This window comes from Gekko japonicus, unplaced genomic scaffold, assembly GCF_001447785.1.
Source record: "Gekko japonicus isolate JY-2015 unplaced genomic scaffold, Gekko_japonicus_V1.1 scaffold1769, whole genome shotgun sequence".
Lineage (NCBI taxonomy): Eukaryota > Metazoa > Chordata > Lepidosauria > Squamata > Gekkonidae > Gekko > Gekko japonicus.
Window position 1 is genome coordinate 107559 of NW_015170940.1, and position 22643 is coordinate 130201.

Here is a 22643-nt window from a genome sequence, read left to right on the forward strand (position 1 = left end):
GAAAGCCTGCTCCATGTCACCTTCCAAATCTCACAGGATTATGCTGCTGTTTGTTGTTCAGTTCCACAGTTGAGTCCAGCTCTTTGCGACCCCATGGACCAGATCATGCCAGGCCCTCCTGTCTTCGGCCGTCCTCTGAAGTTGACTAAATTTCATGTTCGTTGCATCTATGACACTGTCTAACCATCTCATCCTTTACCATCCCCGTCTTCTTTGACCTTCAATCTTTCCCAGCATCAGGGTCTTCTCCAGTGAGTGCTCCCTTCTCATTTGGTGACCAAAGTATTTGAGCTTCAGTTTCATTATCTGGCCTTCCAGGGAACAGTCAGGGTTGATTTCTTTTAGGATTGACTGATTTGATCTTCTTGCAGTCCAAAGGACTCTCAAGAGTCTTCTCCAGCACCATAGTTCAAAAGAATCTATTCTTCGGCGCTCGGCCTTCCTTATAGTCCAACTCTCGCAGCCATACATGACTACTGGGAATACCATTGCTTTGACCATGCTGTATACTCAAACGTAAGCCATTTCCACACAGGTTATATTCAAACATAAGCCATTTCCACACAGGTTATCTGCTCTGAGTTCAGTGCTTTTGGGAAGCAGGGTTTATTTTTCCTGCTTCCTCACAGCATCATGGTACATTTGTGTGCCCACTGGGGTTTCCCCAGCTTTTCTCCAATCTTTTTCAAACCGGATTTGCTTCCAAGTCTTGGGAAAGATTCCAGTAAAGCTTCAACGGCTGCTGTGTGCGTGGGAAAATTCAGATTTTCTGGCCCACATGGAAGTCATTTACCCGACACCTGTCTCCACAGCAGCCATTTCTTCCTTCACCACTGGGGGCATTTTTTAAAAAATCGGCACTAGAATATCATCATATCACTATACCAATAGGTGTAGCAAGTTCTTTGAATTCTCAACTATCATTCTCTTTAAAAAGTCGGTAGCCTCTTTCCTTCCAGAGGTATAAGGAAAAAAGCATATCTACTCAGGGGAAGAAGCTAGATACTGACTTAAAAAAAAAACACCTGGGAATTCAGAGGACCTGTTACAACAGTACATAGATATACAACAGTACATAGATATATTCTTGTGCTGATATTTTAAAATGGCAAAAATCCCTTCTGGCCCAGGACAGGGGGTGGTGACCACTTCTGGGGGACTGGGGCATAGAAACTGGGGAAACCTGCCATGTGAAGGCTGCATTGCTGCTGGGCTTTAGCTGCAGCTGCACCAGTAATGGAAACCACAAAAACCCTGTGTGGAAGCCACCTTACACAAGGAACTTCTAGGACTGCAGTCTAGAGCTTACATGTTCTTCTGCCTCTGGACTTTTGAAAAGAGCATCACCAAGGAAAGTTGTACTCTAACCTTATCAGGGCAGTTCACTTCCTTTACCCTATCAGTTTTAACAGATCACATAACATGATCCTGTTCTGCATAGTCCTTGATGATTCCAGGCTGTCACTTGAAAGAGAATCCCAGAATATTCCACAAAAGTCTGCTTCCACATGGATTTTCTCAAGAGGTGTCATCTTGTTAGGGTTCAGCTGGGTATAGTGGTTAGAGTGTTGGACTAAGATCTGGGAAAAAACATGTTGCTTACCTGTAACTGATGATCTTCGAGTGGTCATCGGTGCATTCACACCTCTGGGATATAGTGCACCTGCGCCGACCCTGATCAGTATAATCAAAAGCAAAAGGGCTTTTCACGCCTGTTCCCAAGCCATGTGCAGGGCTCCAGTGTGCATGACTGCAGGAGGGGCACAACAACACCGCCAGTTCCTTCTGACCGCTGCCATCAGTCTCAGAGCAAAGAGAAAAAAGGGACTGACAGCAGAGGGGAAGGAGGGCGGGTGGTGTGAATGCACAGATGACCACTCGAAGATCATCAGTTACAGGTAAGTAACCTGTTTATCTTCTTCGTGGTCTCTGTGCATCACACCCCTGGGAGAGTAACAAGCAAAAAGACACCTATGCTGGAAGGTCCTTAGACACACATCGTCTGCAACACAGACCATCCCACCACATCTCGCTGATGAAGATGCACATCCAGGGCATAATGCCTCACAAAATGTGTGAGGGGCTGCTCAGGTCGCTGCATTGTAGATGTCATGGAGTGGTGTGGATGTGGCCACAGCTTGGGTGGAATGCGCATGAAACGGTCCCAGGAGTGACTTCTTGGCCAGCAGGTAGCAAAACTTGATCGCCTCCACAATCCACTTGGACAGATGTTGCGATGAAAGTTTGTGTCCAAGCACAGGTACAGCATAGGAGACAAAAAAGGCTGGAGACTTCCGAAAAGCCTTAGTCCTGTCCAGGTAAAAGAGCAGGACTCTCTTCACATCTAGGGTGTGGAGGTGACATTCAGTATCATCCTTCGGAGTTGGGAAAAACATTGGAAGAACGATGTCTGCATGCAAGTGAAACCCCGAGACTACCTTGGGCAATACTAAAATTGGGCAGGAATGACACATCAGGAGCCAAGGAGACACCACTTTGGTGGAACGCCAGGTAGGGGGGATCACAGCAAACGGCTGACAGTTTGCTCACTTTCCTAGCAGATGTAATAGCAACGAAAAGCCGTTTTCCAGCAAAGAAGCTGCAAGCTGCACATCACCATAGGTTCGAACGGCTTTCCAGAAAGCTTGGTCAACACCAATGGTAAGTCCCAAGCTGGCGTGGGGTGACGGGACGGAGGAAAGAGGCGGATGAGCCCTTTAAGAAACTGCTTGGTAAAAAATAATCTCCCAGGGGAAATTTCTGTAAGATTTGCAAAAAGATCAATAAAAGACTCAATACTTAAAGCATCTACAGCGACAACAGTTAAAATTCAAGAAGAGGAGATAAAATATTGAAAGATGTCCCATTTGAAATACGCAAGAAAAGGAAGCAGTACAGAAATATTACAGCATTCCTCCAAAAGAACAATGTCCAATACAGATGGATTTTTCCAGAAGGACTTATATTCAACTGTAAGGAGAAGAAATAAAAGACTGACTCTCTATTTAAAGCAGAACTCTTACTTTAAAACTTTTAAAGTAAATCTCCCGTCAAAAGAAGAAAATCAAAGCTAAGAAGAAACCTAAGTGAAGATCTGAGATTACCTGTGTTGACATTTAACTTATTTATATTCTCAACCAGAGGTGATGTAATATCAAAAATGCCTTTATGTTCTTTCTTTTTGAACACTTTTATTAGATTTTAAAGAACTGAATGAAATTTTTAGCATGTAGACATATACTTAAAGCATTTGATTAGCCTATCAAAGGTTCTTGTTATTCTCTTTGTAGTTTTAGTTTTGTAGGGTATAGTCTTTATAGTGCATAGGAAGAAAAGCAATAAAAAGTATTTTTTTAAAAAGAAACTGCTTGGCAAGTAACCTTCAATTGGAGGATGGTGAGCAGAGACAGCTGCCAGATATACGTGCAGCGAAGCATGGCTGAGATCCAGGTCCAGACGGGACAGCAGGAAGCCGAAAATAGCAACCAGGTCTGAAGGAGGAGGGGGTAGCCCAACCGAATCAAGGTAGGCCAAAAATTGATTCCATTATCCATTGTAGGATCTACAAGTGGAAAGCTTGTGACAGTTCAGCAACACATGGTCTATCCTGTGCCTGAGCTTTGCCACAGGATTCTCCACACTGTTAACTTGAGATGTGGTACATCATCGTACAGTACCAGAACCCCTTGGGCAAGGATAAGATCCGGTGCTGCCGGGAAGTGAAGAAAGGAGCCCTTGGACAGGTGAAGCAGGATGGGAAACCAGTGCTGTCAAAGCCACCATGGGGCCATAAGGATGCATCTTGGAGCCTCCCTCATGATTTTGTGGATCACCCTGGTGAGTAGGGAGATTGGGGAGAAGATGAACAGGTGCTGGTGGGATATGGGTAGAGGGGACCGTCCCCTAGAGAGAGGATCCATTCCCCCCCGGAGCAGAACAGGCTGCATTCCTTGTTTTGTCTTGTCGCAAAGACAACTGGTTGACCCCACCTGTCGAACACCAGCTGAAGATATTTCCAGTTGAGTTCCTATTCAGTAACAATGCCCCCCCCCCCCGCTCAGGAAGTCTGCAGTCACATTTTGGGAGCCGGGAAGGTGAGCCGCTACCAGGAAAACACCCTGGGACTGACACTTGTCCCACATCTCCAGAGCTAGTCTGCACGGACTCCTTGATACTGTGTCACCTTGACGATTGATGTAGCACAACGCCATGGTGTTGTCTGTAAGTACAGCTACTGTCTGAAGGGGCACCAAGTGGTGAAATGATCTGAGGGCATATTTGTCAGCTAGAAGTTCTAGGAAGTTGATGTGCTTGTGTGCCACATGAGTCTCCCAAGTGGATCCCACACACAGGCTGTTGAGATGTGTGCCCCAGCCCCAGAGAGACGCATCCAGAGTGATGGTCATGGATGGGGTAGGCGGGTAGAAAGGTGCCCCTGCGAGCAAGTTCCATGGGTTCTCCCACCATTCCAGAGAAGTCAGCACATGGGAGGGGATGGCGAACTGTTGGGACTGGGATTGACGCTGGGGATGAAATCTTTTCAAGAATCACAGCTGAAGTGGCCTCATGCGGAGTCAGGCAAATACGATTACCACAGTTGTGGTGGCCATAAGTCCCAGAAGGTGTTGGAGTTGCCTCGCTAGGGCGTCCCCTTGCTGATGTAGCAGCTGGATCAGGCCTATGATGTCGTCCAGCCTCTTGGGGGGAAGGAAGGCCTTGCAAACCGTGGAGTCCGGAATAGCACCAATGAACTGGACTCTCATGGAGAGGAGAAGCATGGATTTCTCGCGGCTCACACATAGACCCAGCTCGTTCAGCAATTCTAGAGTCGAGTCTATGTGTTGTAGGAAGATGGCTTCGGAGTCTGCCACCAGTAGCCAATCGTTGATGTATGGGAAACTTTGTATCCCTTGAAGATGCAGGTAGGGGAGAGGCGGGGCGATGGGTTAGCGAACTGGTTGAGTATCCAGGTTGCTCTGGGTCTCACCAGCTTTTGGAGTCTTTTTAGGGGACTTTCTTGACATTTCTGGACTCCTCCAAATTTGACAAGGGTCCACCAGATCCTTGGGATTAGGAACTGGAAGCAGAAGACTTAAACTGAGCCCCCCGTCTGTGGCAACAGCGAGTGAAGGTTTCAGTTCGTCTTGAAGCAGAAGGTCCGAAGGACCAGCTGTGGGAGTTCGCGGCTGGAAAGCTACATCAAATCCCAAATAAGAGTTTCCACACCTCGCCACAAATTATTCTGGCGAAGACCCTGTGAGTAACCTTTCTTCTATTTATCATCGTCAAGCTCAGAAAAAGATACATGATTGCCTCTATAAATCTCTCCCAGAGGCATAGGGAAGGGGAAAACTCCCACGGCGGGCGGCGAGGCAGAGTATCGGGAACGTTATTGCATCAAACACAAAGGGGCACTTTGAAATCTTCTATCTGCTATCTGGGAAATATCACAGAGACTTATTTCACACTTAAAGAACTTTGTTGGAATTATGGAAAGGGAAACAGGCTCTGGTGGAGCTAAAATGGTGGAGGGCTGTAGTTTCTTTGCCTGCGTAGTTACACAGTGAATGTTGTTCTGCTGTGTCTGCTGGGGAGTGAGATGGCTTTGTCGGCTGCATTTGAGGAGAGAGATTGCTTGACAGATGGAAATATACTGATGTTCTCAGATGACTATTGGGACTGGTTAAAAAGCCAATTGACAGAAAAAATTACAACTGCTGCTCTGGAAGCCTTGGGAGAGTTTTGGGAAGGCTTTGGAGAGGAGATTACAGAGGCACAAAATCAGATGACGTCAGACACTATACAAGAGGGAAAACGACAGGACCTGTTTCACCATTCAACATCTATAATGAGAGATTTACTCAGGGGAGTGAGATGGCTTTGTCGGCTGCATTTGAGGAGAGAGATTGCTTGACAGATGGAAATATACTGATGTTCTCAGATGACTATTGGGACTGGTTAAAAAGCCAATTGACAGAAAAAATTACAACTGCTGCTCTGGAAGCCTTGGGAGAGTTTTGGGAAGGCTTTGGAGAGGAGATTACAGAGGCACAAAATCAGATGACGTCAGACACTATACAAGAGGGAAAACGACAGGACCTGTTTCACCATTCAACATCTATAATGAGAGATTTACTCAGCTACTGCTTTGATGGGCTGGTTGGATATAATGTAGCCGATGCAGGGTTCGAGACACAAGGCTGTTTGTTTTCATACACAGGCAGGCCAGAAGAGGATGGGACATTCAAAAATCAAAGACACAAAAGAACAACGATTTTGATGAGACATTTTCAAAGAATGCAAGAGAAATTCAAACTTTACAAATAAGTGGAAGCAGCACTCTTTGACAGTCTGCATGGCTTTAATTGGCTGAAGGGATAAAGATCTACTAAAACTGGAGGTTTTAAGCTGTTGAGAACTGTTTATTTACTTTGTGTTTCTTCACCTGATTTACATTGTTATTTGATACCCAATTGATTTATGAATATAACCTGAAGCAAAGTATTTTCAACTTTTGCATTGTCTTGACTGACTAATAAAAGCTATAAAATATGGACTTTTAATTTTAAACAACTTACTCTCTGTATTTGTAATGTCCTAATTGAATAGTGGGAGAGCCGTAGGGAAAATAGAACATATTATGTTTAAGCCTGCTAGTTAATGGGATTTTGAAAACTAACAGTGTTAAAAATGTGAAAGAATATTTAAAGGGACTAGATGGTTAACTTAGAAGAAATATATGCCTTCTTTAGCACAGTTAAACTGCTAAGTTATGCCTGTTTCTTTTCTGTTGTTTTTATATTGATATAAAATAGATTAATAATAGTATAGTATTGATAAAATGAAATAGAGTAGATAGAATATTGATGAATTAGTTTTATAATGGGAATAGATGCTTGGTTTAATAGTGTATGTTACTGAATACAAATTAAAATAAGGGGGGGAATGGGAATCTGTATACAAACATGATGATGTAAGCGAGATATTTGGCTAGCTATTTGTAAATGTATGGCTCTTTTCTATGTAACTTGTTAAAAAACAATAAACTTTGCCCAATCTGGTCAAGTAAAAAAAAAAAAAAGATGCAGGTAGGCAGCAATAACTACCATCACCTTCGTAAATACTCGGGGGGCTGTGGACAGTCCAAAGGGGAGGGCTTTGTACTGATAGTGCTGCTCCCCTACTGCGAAGTGTAAGAATTTCCTGTGGTTGTGATGAATCATGACATGAAAGTAAGTGTCCTGTAAGTCCAGGGTCGCGATCCAGGCCCCATGTCTGAGAAGAGGAAGAATGTTCTGTAAGGACATCCTGAATCTCTTGTATGCTATGAAGGAATTGAGGTTTCTGAGGTCCATAACAGGGCAGAGGCCTCCATCCTTTTTGGGGACCATAAAATAATGGGAATAGAAGCCATCGTAGTGGTGGGAGGGCCGAACCGGTTCTATGGCTTCTTTGTGCAGGAGGTTCTGTACTTCTTCCAGAAGCGTGGCTGACTGGGGAGTGGTGATAAACTGGAAGACGTTGGAACCTGGACAAAATCTATTAGATACCCATCCACGATGACAGAAAAGACTCACCTGTCCAATGTTATCCATTTCCAGGCGGGCAGGTAAGGATGGAGGTGAGTAGAAGGGGTGGGTAGAAGGTCAGAGTCTTTCAGGATTTGCTTGGCTTGGCGGTTAAGATCCTCTGGGAGGGATGTGATATATTCAGCCAATTGCTCCCAGATGGCATATTGATATCTGCCCATACAGGCAGCATAATTCGAGGTTTTGATGCCCAATGCACCAGCTGAGTAAAACTTTCTCCCAAAGGAATCTAGTTTCCTTCCCACTTTATCAGGACGTGAGGAATGAGCACACCTGCCTGTGGAGGATGAGTTCACTACTACTGAATTTGGTTTGGGGTGAGTGAACAAGAACTCAGCACCCGTCTCCTGTACCTTATACATATGGTCGATTCTACGGCTGGAGATGGAAGTGGAGGCCGGATGGAGCCGGGGGCTTTTGCTGCTTGCAGCAAGACTGAAGTCATGGGGAGGGTGATGGTTGTCAAAGTATTCATCTGGACAATATAAAAAACTGAATCAGTAACGGCTGGAGGAGGTTGGACCATCGACAGAGTCAGGGTATTTGCCATTCTCTTAATCAACTCCCCATAAGACTTTAAATCCTCTGAAGGAGATATTGGGAGATCCTCCAACACCTTCTGCAGTGGGGAGGAGCCAGCCAGATCCTCGGGGCTCTCATTATCTGAATGCGGCGAAGCATCGGACAAGTTGGACTGATCTGAAGGGTCTGAGAATTTGACCGGTAGCATCGGTACTGATAGGGTTGGTACTGATGGAGCCACCTTCCTTGTTACAGGTGTCTGTTTAGGGCACTTGTCCATCGATATCGATGGCTGGGGCAGCAGGTATTCCGGTGTTGGAGCAGGGAGTCGAGAAGACATGGATTGTCAGTCCCAATCCATTGGCATACAGGGCGGAAGCCAGGGCATGTTGGCCGACAATGGGTATGCCCCATAAAGGTAATGCCATTGGTGTTCGTCCCAGGGAACTGGCGGAGGAAGAGGCGATCCTGAGTATCTGTCCCGGTCATCGATGGATGAACGGTGGAGGGAGGGTTGTGGAAAATTATGGCCTCCCCAGCCCGAGCGAAGACTCTTGACACTGGAGGATCAGGAGACTTGGGTCAAGTCCATGTCCTCCTCAGAGTCAGTGAGCTGTATCGGACATGGTAAGGGTGAGGATGGTGCACCCTGTGATTGACTGTGGTCCGGTGAGTCAAGCGAAGTGGCTCCAGGCTCAGAAGCCAGTTCTGGCATTTGCAGGGCCGGTGCCAGGCTTTTTTGCACTCTAGGCAAGGCTAACTACTTGTGCCCCCCCCCCCCATTGCTAACCAATTTTTAATGACATATGCATCTGGACTCTTTAAACTATGTTGGGTATAAATTAATTATAAGGGTATTTGTTGTTCACCACCCTGGGCCCATGTGGGGGAGGGTGGTTTATAAATCCAATAAATAAATAATTAGCCCTTCCTGGCAACCCCCACCCCCACCCTTTACCTATATGGAATGGTTGGCGGCCTCTGTTTCAGTGTATCCGAAGAAGTGTGCATGCACATAGAAGCTTGGTTTTAAAGGTGCCACTGGACTCCAACTTTGTTCTTTAGTTAGCAACTGTCTTGTTGTTTATTTTACTTAGTGCACCTAGATCTTATCTTTTTTAGTACCCTGCATTTGTGCCTTGTGCCTTGTGGAAATAAAGTCTGTTCAACTTGAGAGAGTCTGCACAAGTCCTTACCCACCTGCCTGGCCACGTGCTATGCTGCTATGCGACACCCCTGCTGCCAGGCTGTCTTTGGGCATTATATCTCAGAGGTGTGATGCACAGAGACCATGAAGAAGATACCCAAGTTCCAATCCCCACTCTGCAATGATGGAAGCTTGCTCAGTGATCTTGGGCCAGTCCATCTCTTTCAGTCTAACCTACCTCAAAGGGATGTTGTGAATATAACATGGAGGAGAGGATGCTGCTGCTGCTGCAAGTGATTTTGGGTCCCCACTGGGGAAAAACGGATGGTATAAATATCCAAATAAATTGTAATCAAATATCCTCTTCTACTAGTCCATGGGGTCGCGAAGAGTCGGACTCGACTGTGCGACTGAACAACAAAAACTACAAGACACTTTATTAGCATTCACAAAGCATTCTTTTTCAACAGTGGCTTTCCCAAGGATATTTCCTTTCACTTGATCCAGGCAACTGATATTTTACAGTAGTTCAATTAAGCATCTCCAATATCAAAAGTCTCAGGGGAGTAATTTCACAAGCATGAAGAGGTAGAATGGGGGTACCTTACTGTACAAAAGTGATACAAAATATTTTGAACCTCTCAGGGTCAGAAGTGACTCTCTTGAGGTACCCTCAGTGTTACCCTATTGCTTCCTTTCCTTTTTGGAATCCGTCCCTTTGTGAGAATCATCAAAGTAAGAGCTTTTATTACCAAACTGGAATGCAGAAGACACTGGCTGATGATTCGGTGCTTTGTTGTGGCTTAGGCTGGCATGTGTTTACTCTTTACTCTTTCATCTGTATCGGACCATTCTCTGACTTTTTCTTTACCCAGGGTACTTTGGGCTACTGTATCACCCTGGGCATGTATTCTGGTTACCTTAAAAAGCTTTCTCCAGCCACTGCAGTATTACTCTTCCTATTCTCTGCATTCTTGTAGCCACCACTGGTGCCATTATTCCTTAGGCTGCGATCATACACACAATTAGACCCGACATAGGTGCAAATGCTGGGCGGATTTAAAGGGCGCTAGCAGACAACAACACCTGGGAAGCACCCTGCAGCCATCGGCAACCCATTCTGCTCCGCCACAGAAGCGAAGTTAAAAGACACGGGGGAAAATCTGGTAGTAAACAGGTTGCAACGGGCCATGGACAGACTTTACCATGTCCGATCGCTTCAGTGCGCTCTCATGGCGTTGGGATGGTCTGATCAGGCCATCCCAACTCCATGCTGTTGTTCCCCCCCCCCTTCGCAGTATGCGCATCATCGCAAATTCCATAGGGAGCCCTTGGTGCGGAGGTGCGATTCACCGATCCCCCATTTAAGCGCATGGGGAAAAAATGGCACACACTGAGGGACTGCGCCTGCAGCTTCGAAGGGAGTTGTGATCGTGCAACTGCAGGTCAAATTCCTCCGGAGGAAATAGCCTTGCTCCCCACCCCCCCGTTTTTTCTGGCGTGTGTGACTACAACCTTACTCTCTCTCCGTTTTGTGTTCATCAAGTCCATTCACCTCCATTTTAGTACTTTAGTTAATTCTGCTTTCCCCACTTTATCCATAGGGATTTAAGCTCCTCCCTTATAAAAATTATCAGTTTAGGTAAAGGTAAAGGTTCCCTTGCTTGAAAGCCAGTCGAATACGACTCTAGGGTTGCGGTGCTCATCTCCATTTCCAAGCCGAAGAGCCACCGCATTTCCGTGGTCATGTGGCTGGCACCAAGGCAGTGGGAAGGTAACAGCACGGAACGCTGTTACCTTCCCACTGAAGTGGTACCTATTTATCTACTTGCAATTTCTTGCTTTCGAACTGCTAGGTTGGCAGGAGCTGGAACTAGAGACGGGAGCTCACTCCATCATGCGGCACACTCGGGTCTCGAACTGCTGAACTACCAACCTTCCACAGCCTGCAGTTCAGTGTCTTAACCACTTGAGCCACCGCAGCTCCAGTTTAGCAGCATCCATTGATGAATGAAGACCCTTACTTCTTCATACTAACAAACGTTCAAAACAAAAAACATTTACTGCTGATAGTTTTCTTTTTCTTTAAACCCTTAAAAAGTGTTGCCATAGAACACATTTCAGATTGCAGTACAGATCCTAAAGGTTTTCAAAAGATTTTGGACGACCATTTAATCTCGAGAAAACTGGAGCACTGTCTTTTTTAAATTTAGCACCAGAAAGATATAAATAATCAAATCAGACAATGAGCTCAAATTAATTGCAGGATAAAGTATACTGAAGAGAATGAAAGGGAGAACATTTCATAGTGGCGCTAATAGAATGCAACAACCGAAACTGGAGAGCTGGGTATGGGTAATGGCAGGAAGTTAGGAACAGATCAGTACAAATGTCCTGTGCCAGGCTGAATTATGGTTGATTTCCATGAGATAGATTTCAAAGAATATGGACCCAAGACCCAACCTATGTACTCTTTCACAGCCATATGTAATCTGTGTGTCCTCCTCTCCTTCTGCATTCACTGTTCTGTTCCTTCTCCAGATTGGACCACAGTACATGTGCAGAAGAGCTACAGCCTTACTTCCTGCACTGTTACCCTGAACACAAATGGTCTGGGAAAGGAACTATTTGCCTGCTGTGGAAGAGCACATAGAAATGTAGTCTGCAACAGGCCAGATAGCTCCTCCCCAGGCAGTCTGTGTTCACAGTAACAGCGCAGGTGAGAAGGCTAAAGCGGTTCAATCTGAAGTGGGAACAAAATTTGTGGGAAGACAGAAGAACACACAAATCGCACAGGACTGTGACAGTGTGCACAGGTTAGATCTGGGGTCCTCATCCTCTCATACCCAGGATGGTGGTCCCAGATACAGAATAGCAGCTGACAGATGGAATCTACATACTTGCAATCCTTTTCAAACTCCTTGGACTCATCAGTGCAGAAGAAGAACTTGCCCTTGAAGAGCTGGACAGCCACCACAGCAAAGATGAACATGAAGAGCATATACACAATGAGGATGTTGAGGACATTTTTGAGCGAGTTTACCACACAATCAAAGACAGCCTGGGGAAAAAAACAACAACAGAGGGCTTTGATAAGGGTTGGTGGCTAAGCATAGAAGAATTTTGTTCTTTCAAACTATCGGCTTTCCCCCAACTACCTTCCAGTCTCTCCTGATGTTCAAAGTGATTATGTTTTATAAGTGGGGACTGCAATACTCAACGGGGGGAATTCCTCCCCTCCCCCATCACTGCTGCTGCTGGGCTGGCACAGCTCCTGGCCACTCCTACCACCACTGCTGTCTCCAGGCTCAGCTCCCATCTTACATTGCCAGGGTTCTTGTGGCTTCTCCCCTCCGACTCCCTCACTGCCAGCTTGTCAGGTGGCACTGAGAACTGCCACACCTCCCCACATGACTCCCTGGTTGTTGGCTCTGTGGGGAGGGGGGTAGCAAGGACTGCTGCAACCCCATGTTTTACTCCTTCATCACTGGTTCAGTGGGGAGACAGTGAGGACTTTGGTGCTGCCCTGCCCAACCCCCTGTTTGCCAGCTCAGTGGCCGTGTGTGTGTGTACTCCCTTGGTTCTTGGCTTGGCAGAGGGGGCAGCATGGACTACTGACTCTCTCCTTGCTGGCTTGGGGGGGGTGGCAGCAAGGATTTCTTCTCCCCAGTCACCACTGGTGTGTCCTGCATTTCCCCCCATTACCAATGAGCCCTGCACAGATCCCAATCTCCACTAATGGGCCTACCAAGGCTTCCTCCCTACCTCATGCAGCTCTCAGCCTCTGCTGAGGTTTCCTTCTGCCACCTGACACAAGAAGAGAAGGTAGATGCATTGTCTGATTTAAATCCCCCAATGTAGTTTTTTACATTTTCAGATTTATATGCAAACCTGGGGTTTCCCCCCAAGTTTGAATGAAAATCTGTTTTGTGTTCATATGGCCCTGATCTACAGTTTTAGATATCCACAGATCAGCTCACACCTGGCTATGAGGTAAAAAGACATCAATGTTAGTGAGTGTCCTCAGAACAGAATAACTTGCTTTCACCTGGTTACCATTTTTTTTTATCTTGCAGAGCTTGTGTGCCATTAACAGCCACATGACAAGAAAAAAGTAACAGGTACAGCTCACCCAGGCAATGAAGTGCAGCGAAGAGGAAGGCTGTATTATTCCTATTAGTAAAAGGTGGTGTTTCATACCCTCTAACATTTCACAGATGACAATAGGTTCATATGTGTTTGTAACACTTTTTCTCAGAACGGTCATGACCTGCAACATGTGCATATACACAAACAAACACATCCCAGTCTCACGCAACGGAATGCACTTCCCTTCTGATTTACTTTGTTACAGCCTATTCTTCATTGGCTTCTGAAGGTATATTGGATGTGTTGTTGGGGAATATGTGACTGGATCTCATATGGATATTGAAATGGCAAAAAGTAGCCCTTTGTTCATCTGCAATTCAGACTGGGGTTGCAATGTACTATTGGAGAACCGTTTCCCCAACTCAGTTGCTCCCTGCCCCTGCCTCAAGTTGCTGTTTGTCCTGGGAAGTGGGAAGCTTTTAGGCACCCATATAGACCCCGTATCACTTCTGAACTGAGGACAAATAGTAACTCATGGGGAGAAAGGGGAGCTCAGGTCCAAAAAATAATGCCGAGTTAAAATTCCTCTCACTCCACACTACAGCCCTGATTCAAATCACACACCCCTCCCATGGCAACAGCTATTTACTCCTAAGAATCCCTATCAGATTTCTTCAAGGATTCAGATTCAAATCTAATTTGTCAGTTAATATCTTCATCCTAAATTTTATTTTATTTTTTAAAATACGGAATGTTACCATCTACGTAGATAGACAGTTGTGAGACTGAGGGATGGAAGGGAAACAGTGCTCTGGAATTTTGTGTGCATGCACAATCATCTACATGCATGCCTATTAAAGTGCAGTTGCCCCTCTCCACTCAAGGATTTCATTTCTAGAGACACAAGGAAGGGGGCCAACATCTGAAGATGTCTTCACATCAATAAGCATCCCAACATTCCCCAAAAGGCAAAATAGGCATGGTAATTTACCAAGAACAAGTACCAGAAAATATAGACAGTCTCTGGCAAATAAGGTTAGTTGGAATATATGTAACTTTGTCCCCAGTTAAACATAATGCACACCAGAGAACACAGGAATCCTTCCTCCATAGTAATAATTCCACACCCCTTCATAAAAGGGCCTGCATCTCTATTCACTGTAATCATACCCATGTAGCTTCCTTTTTCAAATGACTGCTGATTTATTTACCCACTCAAATCACCTCAAATCTTCTTTTTAATTTCTCCATCAGCCACCCTGAACTTACCTTGAGCTTTGGCAACCGCTTGATAGTTTTGAGGGGTCTGAGGACACGAAGGACACGCAAGGATTTAATGGTGTTGATGTCTTTCCCTTTGCTGCCTCTGTAGAGATATGTTGGGTGGGGGCAAAAGAGCAGGAAAAAACAGTGAGGCCTACATCTTTGCACTGGTCCAGAATTTGACTGCCAAAGGAACCCATAATCAGCAGCCATTTATTGGCACAACATTTCAGAATGCCACTGAGCACTCCTTATGTTACTTTACCCTTTTTGTCATCCACATTCCTTAAAATATGCTCCATTTTATTTATGCTAAGCCTATTTGTTTTCTGAACTAAGATGTCATCCCAGAGGCAGTTCTGCTTTGTTTGTCCTACCTACAGTTCCAGTTAGCAATCCATTCTTTTCACTCTTCCGGTTTGTGTTTTTAGTCTTCTACTTCCGTCTGCTACTGTAACTATTAGAATGCCTTTTCATTACCTCTCCCTTCACCTAGTCAACCTGAGAAATGCTTTGATCTAATGGCATCAAAATATCCTGTGGGGGATTTCTTAAAAGGCCAGAAAAACGCCACATTCAGTCTTGTAGCATGTATCCCTCATATTAGAAAACAGCTTGGTTGATCTGTGATGCTTTCTAAGGGGATTATGTCTTGAGTGCTACTAGATACAGCCTTTCTAATTAATTTATTGTCCATTCTTTCTGAGTCCCCCAGAGACGTGGAAGGGGCTGCCACTTGAAGTTGTATCAGGGTGTGAAGAGCAATGTGACACTCTTTAGGGCATTTATTTGTACCAACTAATATGTAGCTCCAAAGTATCTATACAAAGTACTGAAATCAGCTCCCATATCTTTCTACTCTCAGTCTTTGCTACATCCCTGCCTGGGTTGTAGGCTACAATTCCAGACTCACTGCCCTTACTGTATACTATAAAATATGAGGAAAAGTTCAAAATAGGAACTTAAATAAATAATAAATTTCAATTTAAGTGTCAACCAAGCTGAAAACTGTTTATTCACAGTGTCAAGAACTGAGGATCAGGTTTGGCAGGAGAGGTTGGTCAGTAGGCTGAAACTGCCAGTCTAGCCAAGTAGAAAAGGAATAATGCTTCTAGGAAACAGAGAATATTTCCTACTCAGTTATTCAGTGACATCGTCTCTGAAAGGACCCCTGGTTTGTGAAAAAGAAAACGGTTTTAGACAATTCCAGAGTAGAAAGGAACACTATAATCTCACAGGGAGGGAAATAAGAACTAGAAGAAAATGCTTGCCTCCAGGAAACTAAGTTACCGTAGTTAAATGAATTTATATGAAGACACATTGTTGCTGTGAAGAATATGACGGACACCTGCTGCTTGTTTTAATGTGATGCAGATTTTCCCGCCAAAATTATTTTTAGTTCCCTGCTGTGACTGAGCAGCCCCTAACAGTGTGTAAATGAATGTGGTTTACAAAAGACTTTCTGTGGAAAAGCAGAAGCCCTCCTGTTAACCCCTTTATTGAAAATGGCACTTGAGACTATAAAGTTCAATCTGAAATAATAGGTTTATTTAACAGGCATGGCTGTGTTAAGGATAGGCAGGGGATGAGAAAGCTGAGGTAAATTTTATTGTATTTACTGGTTATAATATTTTTTTTGGCCCCCCAAAGGGGATTTTTATTGCTTTTTTATAAACTACAAAGAAAATAGGAAAGGGAATCTAATATCTACAGGAGAAAGCAAAGTTAACCACTAAAAACCCAAGTAGTGAAGATCATTACATAAGCTTACAAAATGATTAATCTAATCTATTATTAATACAATGAGTTTGAATGTTTAACTCTTGCCAATATTCCCCCAAACCTGATATAAATTACTGTTTAAGGCAATCACAAAAGCATCAAACTTAAATGTAGCTTCTTAAAGGTGGAATTCAGAGTTCCTCCGCATCTCATTTCTTAGCATTTCTATTCCTCAAATCATAATCTCTTTTGGGGGCTGCAGTTTTCACTGCTTTCTTTATCCTGGTCTTCATCTTTGTTGTCTTCTCCGGACCTTCCCAGTTGCTGCTTCAAGAACTCATTTGCTTTCTTAACAGAGTCAATTCTTTTTTTTCCCCCATTTATTCTGAAGAGTAGGCCTTCGGGAACCAACCATTTGTACTGTATGTTGTTTGCTTGTAAAAACAGTGCCAAGTCTTTGAATTTCTTCCTCTTCCTTCTAATTTCAAATGGAATGTCTTTTAGTATCCGTATGGTGTTACCGTTAATTTCAGGGGTATTCCTGATGTTGTTTTCAAGATTTGGTCCCTCGCATGTCTTTTAGAGAATCTAACCACTATTTCTCCAGGCAGATTATTTTTCTTAATATAGTCCGAATATGATCTGTAGACCACATCCATTTCGCTTTGAAGATATTCCATTTTCAAATCTGCCACTGGTGCAAGTAAATCACCCAATACTTGTTTTAGATTATCTCCTTTTGTCTCAGGAACCGCTTGGAATCTCAGGATAAAGCTTGCTTTTTCCATTTGTAGTTGCAAAAGCTGAGATTCGTCAGTAATTGTTTTCTTTTCCAACTCCTGTACACGCTTTTTCACCCTTTTAGATTTGGCATTAGCTTCCTTCAGTGTTTCTGCTGTTTGCTCTGTTAATTTCTTGGTTTAATTCAGTTCCAGTTGTTGTGCAGCAAAGTTCTGGTTCAAAGTAGTCAGTTGCTGATTGATGTTTGTCATCTGGTCCAGCAGAAGGCGCAATGATTCTGCTAATAGCTGTGAAAGCTCATTGGTAGCTTCCGGTCTCGGGCTTCTACTTCCCGAAGGAGGCTTGAGCTGCAATGGTTTCTCTTTCTCGCCTCTCCGCCTCACCATTTTTGAGGATTGTTTACTTTTAGAAAAGTCTGCTAAAGTCTCTGTTTTTCACCAAAACGCTTTGCTGCGCTCTTGTGTGCTTCTTAAATCAGTTCTATGGCCTTTACATCCGGCGCCCTCTTTTTAAAATTATCTGCTTGGATATCACGTCTGAGAGTTCCCTCCCCAGTTCTCTTAAATCAGAGGGGCTTTCTAGCCGAAACTTGGTGTTTTGCTTTCACCACTACTCACAGTTCATCGTTGGTTCTAGGACCCACCTCAGGTACGTGTAAAACGCCTGATCTTCATGCACTTGTCCCAGTCAGCGACTCTAGAGCCATGTGGTTGCATAGCGGTAGGACCTTCAGGGCGGAGGGAAGCCTCGATCCACTGGCATCGAGCCGGAAAAGAGGCAATCCCTCAAAAGCCCCATGGCTAGGAGCCCAAACACAAGGGCTCCGGGGGGGTAGCGGACAATTACCCCCCCTATCCGCTGGTGTTCGGATCGGAATCCCCGGAGCTAACCAGGGTTGTGTCCGCCATTGTGCCACCAAAAACCAGAAATCCACTGGTTATAATATTTTTAAGACACTACAGAGTATTCTTGATGCTTATTTTCATACATTCTCGGTTCTTAACAGTGAGATATTTCTTAGTCTTAGAGACTTCTTTGCAGCAACAATGTGTCTTCATATAGATTAACCACTAAAGCCCTAAATATTCTGGGAACCACGTGCCTTCGGGACTGCCTCTTCTGATATACTACTGGAGAGCATTGGGCTCAACAGATAAGAACTTACTGGTGGTCCCTGGCCCAAGAGAAATCCAGCTGTCCTCGACCAGGGCCAGGGGGTTTTCCGCTCTGGCCCCAACCTGGTGGAACTCTCTGCTGAATAACATCTGGGCCCTGTGGGATCTGATGCAATTCCGCAGGGCCTGTAAGGCAGAGGTGTTCTGCCGGCATTTGGTTGAGGACAGTGACAGTCTTCATCTGTCTAGTGTTTCTGTCTTCCAGCCTCCCCTCCCCCGCAGAGCAGTGGCATAATTGGTAGTCTTAGGGTGCATTCAGATGCGCCATTTGATCTGGTGTTTTTACGCTTCAGCAACAGATTTTATATGCACGATCACATGGTCAACATCTGCCTCCCATCCCCAGCTGTAGGTTTCCAGCTCAAAACCGCTTTAACCCAGAGTATTTTGTTACCAGGTCCCAAAGTGATGTTTTCTCAGCTCTCCTGTTTAAAGCCGCATTTCCCCCCTGTGTGATCACTCCTCCAGTGCCAGTCCACTTCTGGTTTAAACCCCCTCGCCGCTCAAAAGCTGCCCAAGGCTTCCGCTTTTCGCTCGCAATTTTTTAAATGCGTTGGCAGTGTGCGCATAGGCGGAGCTCTCCGTGTTTAGAAAACCGACATTTAAACGGTCACTTGTTTTAGAGTTTAGATGAGTTCGGGATCTCACTGAAGTCTTTTGTTGGAGGGGTTGGATTGATTCACCCTGGTAGTTCTGCGCATGCACCATGATAGTTCCCCCCATTCTACAGAGGGGTGCCTATGCGCATGCACAAACTGAGAAAAAAATTAAAAACCCGCTGACGCACGCTCCCGCGCATCGGTAGTGTAGACACTGGGAAGCAATGTGACTGCACGGTGAGGCGGGATAAGGGAGGTAAGTGTGATTGCAATTATCCTGATCAAATATAATCCGGTTCGAACTGGAGCAGTTTAACCCACTCTCACCACAGTGTCTGACCGCACCCTTAGCGTCATCTTATTAGGTTGCTATTGTATTTTACTGCATTTTATTGCTTCTTTTGCTAATTAACATATGCCTTTTTTTTGTACAGTGCCCTGAGCCCGGTTTACAGGGGAGGGTGGTTTAAAAATCTAATTTAATAAATATATAAAGTATTTTTCACAAGCAGCTTTCATTCAGCCAACAGCATTTACCAAACTATGAACTGTATATATCTCAGAATGCAGAAAGGGAATGAAAAGATAAAGAACTCTAAGCCCTTCATCAGCATCTCACACAAAAGGTTTAAACAGAACCTGTATTTTATAGTTGAGCCACACAGTAAGGAAGAACAGATTTGGCCAGTGTTACGCAGAGACTTGGGGGGGGGGGGGTACATCTGTGTAGGGTTCCCTTACAGCAGTTTAAACAAGATAGCATTTTTACAAGAGTGGGCACAATCCTAAACAGGATTGACATTAATGGACACATGTAACTCTGCTTTGAACTTCATTGTGTGTTTCCTTGTATGCTACCTGACACTACCTTGCCCACATCTCCAGCCTCACTTAGATCACCTTGTTTCCCAGTCTCAACATATAATACTTAAATTTCTTAGTCCTCTCCTTCAGACTGTGCAGTCACATAAAAGATCTTGCCATTATGGTGCATGCTCAGGTAACATCTGGATTAGATCACTGCAATGCACTCTGTGGGGCTGCCCTTGAACAATGCCTAGAAGCTACAGTTGGTACAGAATGCTGTTGACAGAGTGTTGACTGGAGTGGGTCATAGGGACCATATCACGCCGGTTTTGTTCCATCTACACTGGCTTCCAATTTGCTTCTGGGCTCAATTCATTGTGCTGGTATTGATCTTTAAAGCCCTGTATGGCTTAGGACCAATATACCTTAATGACCACCTTCTCCCATATGAACCTACCCTGGTCATCTTTGGAGGCCCTGATTTTGTTGCCCCCGCCATCAGAGACTAAATGAGTGGCAACTTGAGAAAAGGCTTTCTCAGTCATGGCACCAACACTTTGGAACTCCCTCCCCAGGGAGATTCATAAGGAAGAAGAAGAGTAGGTTTTTATACACCACTTTCTTCCACCTTAAAGAGTCTCAAAGCGACATTCCCTTCCCAAAACAGGCACCTTGTAAGGTAGGTGCGGCTGAGAGAGTTCTGAGAGAACCATGACTGACCCAAGGTACTCAGCAGACTTCAGGTGGGTGGAGAAGTAGGGAATCAAACCCGGTTTTCCAGATTAGAGTCCATCACTCTTAACCACTACCCAGCACTGGCTCCTTTTATCAGTGTCTTCCAGCAGTAGGTTAAGACTTTGTTTTGTTTGGCATACACCCAGGCCGGTAGCCAGGATTTTTAAATGTGGGGGTGCCTTTAAATAAGTCAGGGGGCACCACGCACACACTCCTGCACCCCCCCCAAGGGAGCGCCTGGACGGGAAGTCGGGGGGGCCTTGGCAGTAAATCAGGGGGCCGGGCCCCGAGATGCCCCACTGTAGCTACAGGCCTGCATATACCCAATAACAGTTCTTGGCCCTTCTCCATGGTTCCAGTGTTGTTTATGTGTTTTTATTTAATTATTTTATTATTTAAAATGTTATTTTAATTGTTCGAATGTTTGAATGTTTTTATGTGTGTTACCTTGGGGGCCCTTATTGGGTGGAAAGTTAGCATAAAAATGTTTTTTGTTAAATTCATAAATAAAAAAAATGAAAAGTAAATATTTTTGTTTGCACTGGTTTATTTCTCAAGTAGGAAAACTAGTAAAGGAAGGAGCTGTCCAATCATAACAGCACCGACACATAATGCTATTTCTGCTACAGGAATTCACACCACTGTGAAGAGCAATGGGGAAGTGTAGCAGCTTTGCACAATCAACATTCTACAGACCTACCAGAATGAGATAAATACAGGAAGCTTATCACAGAATTGCTGCAGAATAAAAAGCAACATAGACATCAAAGAACATCTACAGAACCATTCTACTTCTGAGGCAGAAAAAGTCAATATGTCCTCAAAGGCATTGGCAAAAAATACTACCAGGGTATTCTGGTTATAGAATGTTACCAATTTGAACTTGATTTATTGGTACTTGTGAGATGAGGAGCCAATTAAAACATTCAGAAAAAGCATGTGATAAAGTATTTGGGGGACTGGTACCACTACAGAATGCAGGAGGGGGACCTGGAATGTTTCAATGCTCTCCATATCAAAAAGTGGTTGTGTATGGAAAGCTAGTGCTTCAAGGAAAAGTATTCTAGCCTAGCCTTCTCTATTATGTGTTAGTTTTCTACTCAGAGCTTTTCCACATGCTTGACTTACTCCTGATTTTCTTGGCAGTTGATCCACAAGCACTAGAATCGGATTTGGTATGGTTCTTCCACACATCTGCCCTCCCTCAGCATTTTCTCAGTTGTAGAGTCTGTTTATTTTCTTCCACACATGCTGTCAATAGTGAGGATTTTCCAAGGCGGGTGCTGTTGTCATAGGTGGCATCACAGCACCCTCCCTTTAAAAAAAGGCACTAAAATATTGATATATCACTGGAGCGTTGTAAAAATAGGGTCAGTAGGTTGTCTGGATTTCCAGCTTTCATTTTTTTAAAAGTCTCTATTCCCTTCCCTCATGGAGATACAAAGAAAAAGGCACCTCTCCAGCAATACATTGATATTTTAGTGTTTTTTAAAAAGAAAAATCACTTGTCTTCAGGATGGGTGGGGGAGGGAGTGGTTTGACCACAACAGTCCAATCATTGAATAATGGGCTTGAGGTAGGTAGGAGAAACAGAAACATTATGCAAGAGGACAAAGGCAACTCAAAATCAGGTTCCAGAAAAAGATTGGGGTAAAAGTGGTCTCAAAAGAACAAGAAAAAAATCTGGGGGGAAATAAAGAACTGAAAACTGAAGTCACAAAGATGCGTATGGAAATCAGGGATAAATCGAAGCAGAATTGGGCCAGAATCAATGAAAAAAACCCATCTGGAAAAGCCCTCACAGAGAATTATTGGCATGGGGGGAGGGATTCCAAGAGCATTCTGAAACAGTCCAGTCCTGGGGCAGCTGTACCACATGCTTTTCAAAACGCGTGCCTCAGCTCACTATCTGTGAGAAGCATGATGTTTGAAAACTTTCTCTTCAGTAGTGAACTGTTGGAAGAAATTCCAGCACTGACCTCCATGTATGACACAGACACATACTAAAATGAGAGCATCACATATACTAAGTGACCGTATAAGGAACTCCGACTACCTTAATACTATTTGCTTCTACCTTAAGCACATTTATTCTATTGAGAAAAGGGAAAGATGAGAGGAAAGTAGGAAAAGATAGATTGCAAAGAAAGAGGAAGCTACCTGAACCTGTTGTTAATATATTGAATTCTGGACTAAGCAACTATTTTATTGGAATTTTCTTTGAGCATTTGTATTTTAAATATATATATATATA

At 44.3% G+C, this 22643-nt stretch overlaps 1 protein-coding gene across 1 annotated transcript in view; it reads right to left on the minus strand.

Moving 5' to 3' along the window:
• The window catches only part of CACNA1A (calcium channel, voltage-dependent, P/Q type, alpha 1A subunit), a 345585-nt gene that overhangs the window by 71015 nt on the left and 251927 nt on the right, over nt 1-22643 (minus strand). Inside the window, exons 25-26 of the mRNA XM_015418872.1 lie at nt 14617-14713; nt 12159-12319 (exon numbers count right to left, since the gene is read on the minus strand). Of these exons, the coding sequence (XP_015274358.1) occupies nt 12159-12319; nt 14617-14713 (258 nt within the window). The remainder of the gene's footprint in view (nt 1-12158; nt 12320-14616; nt 14714-22643) is intronic.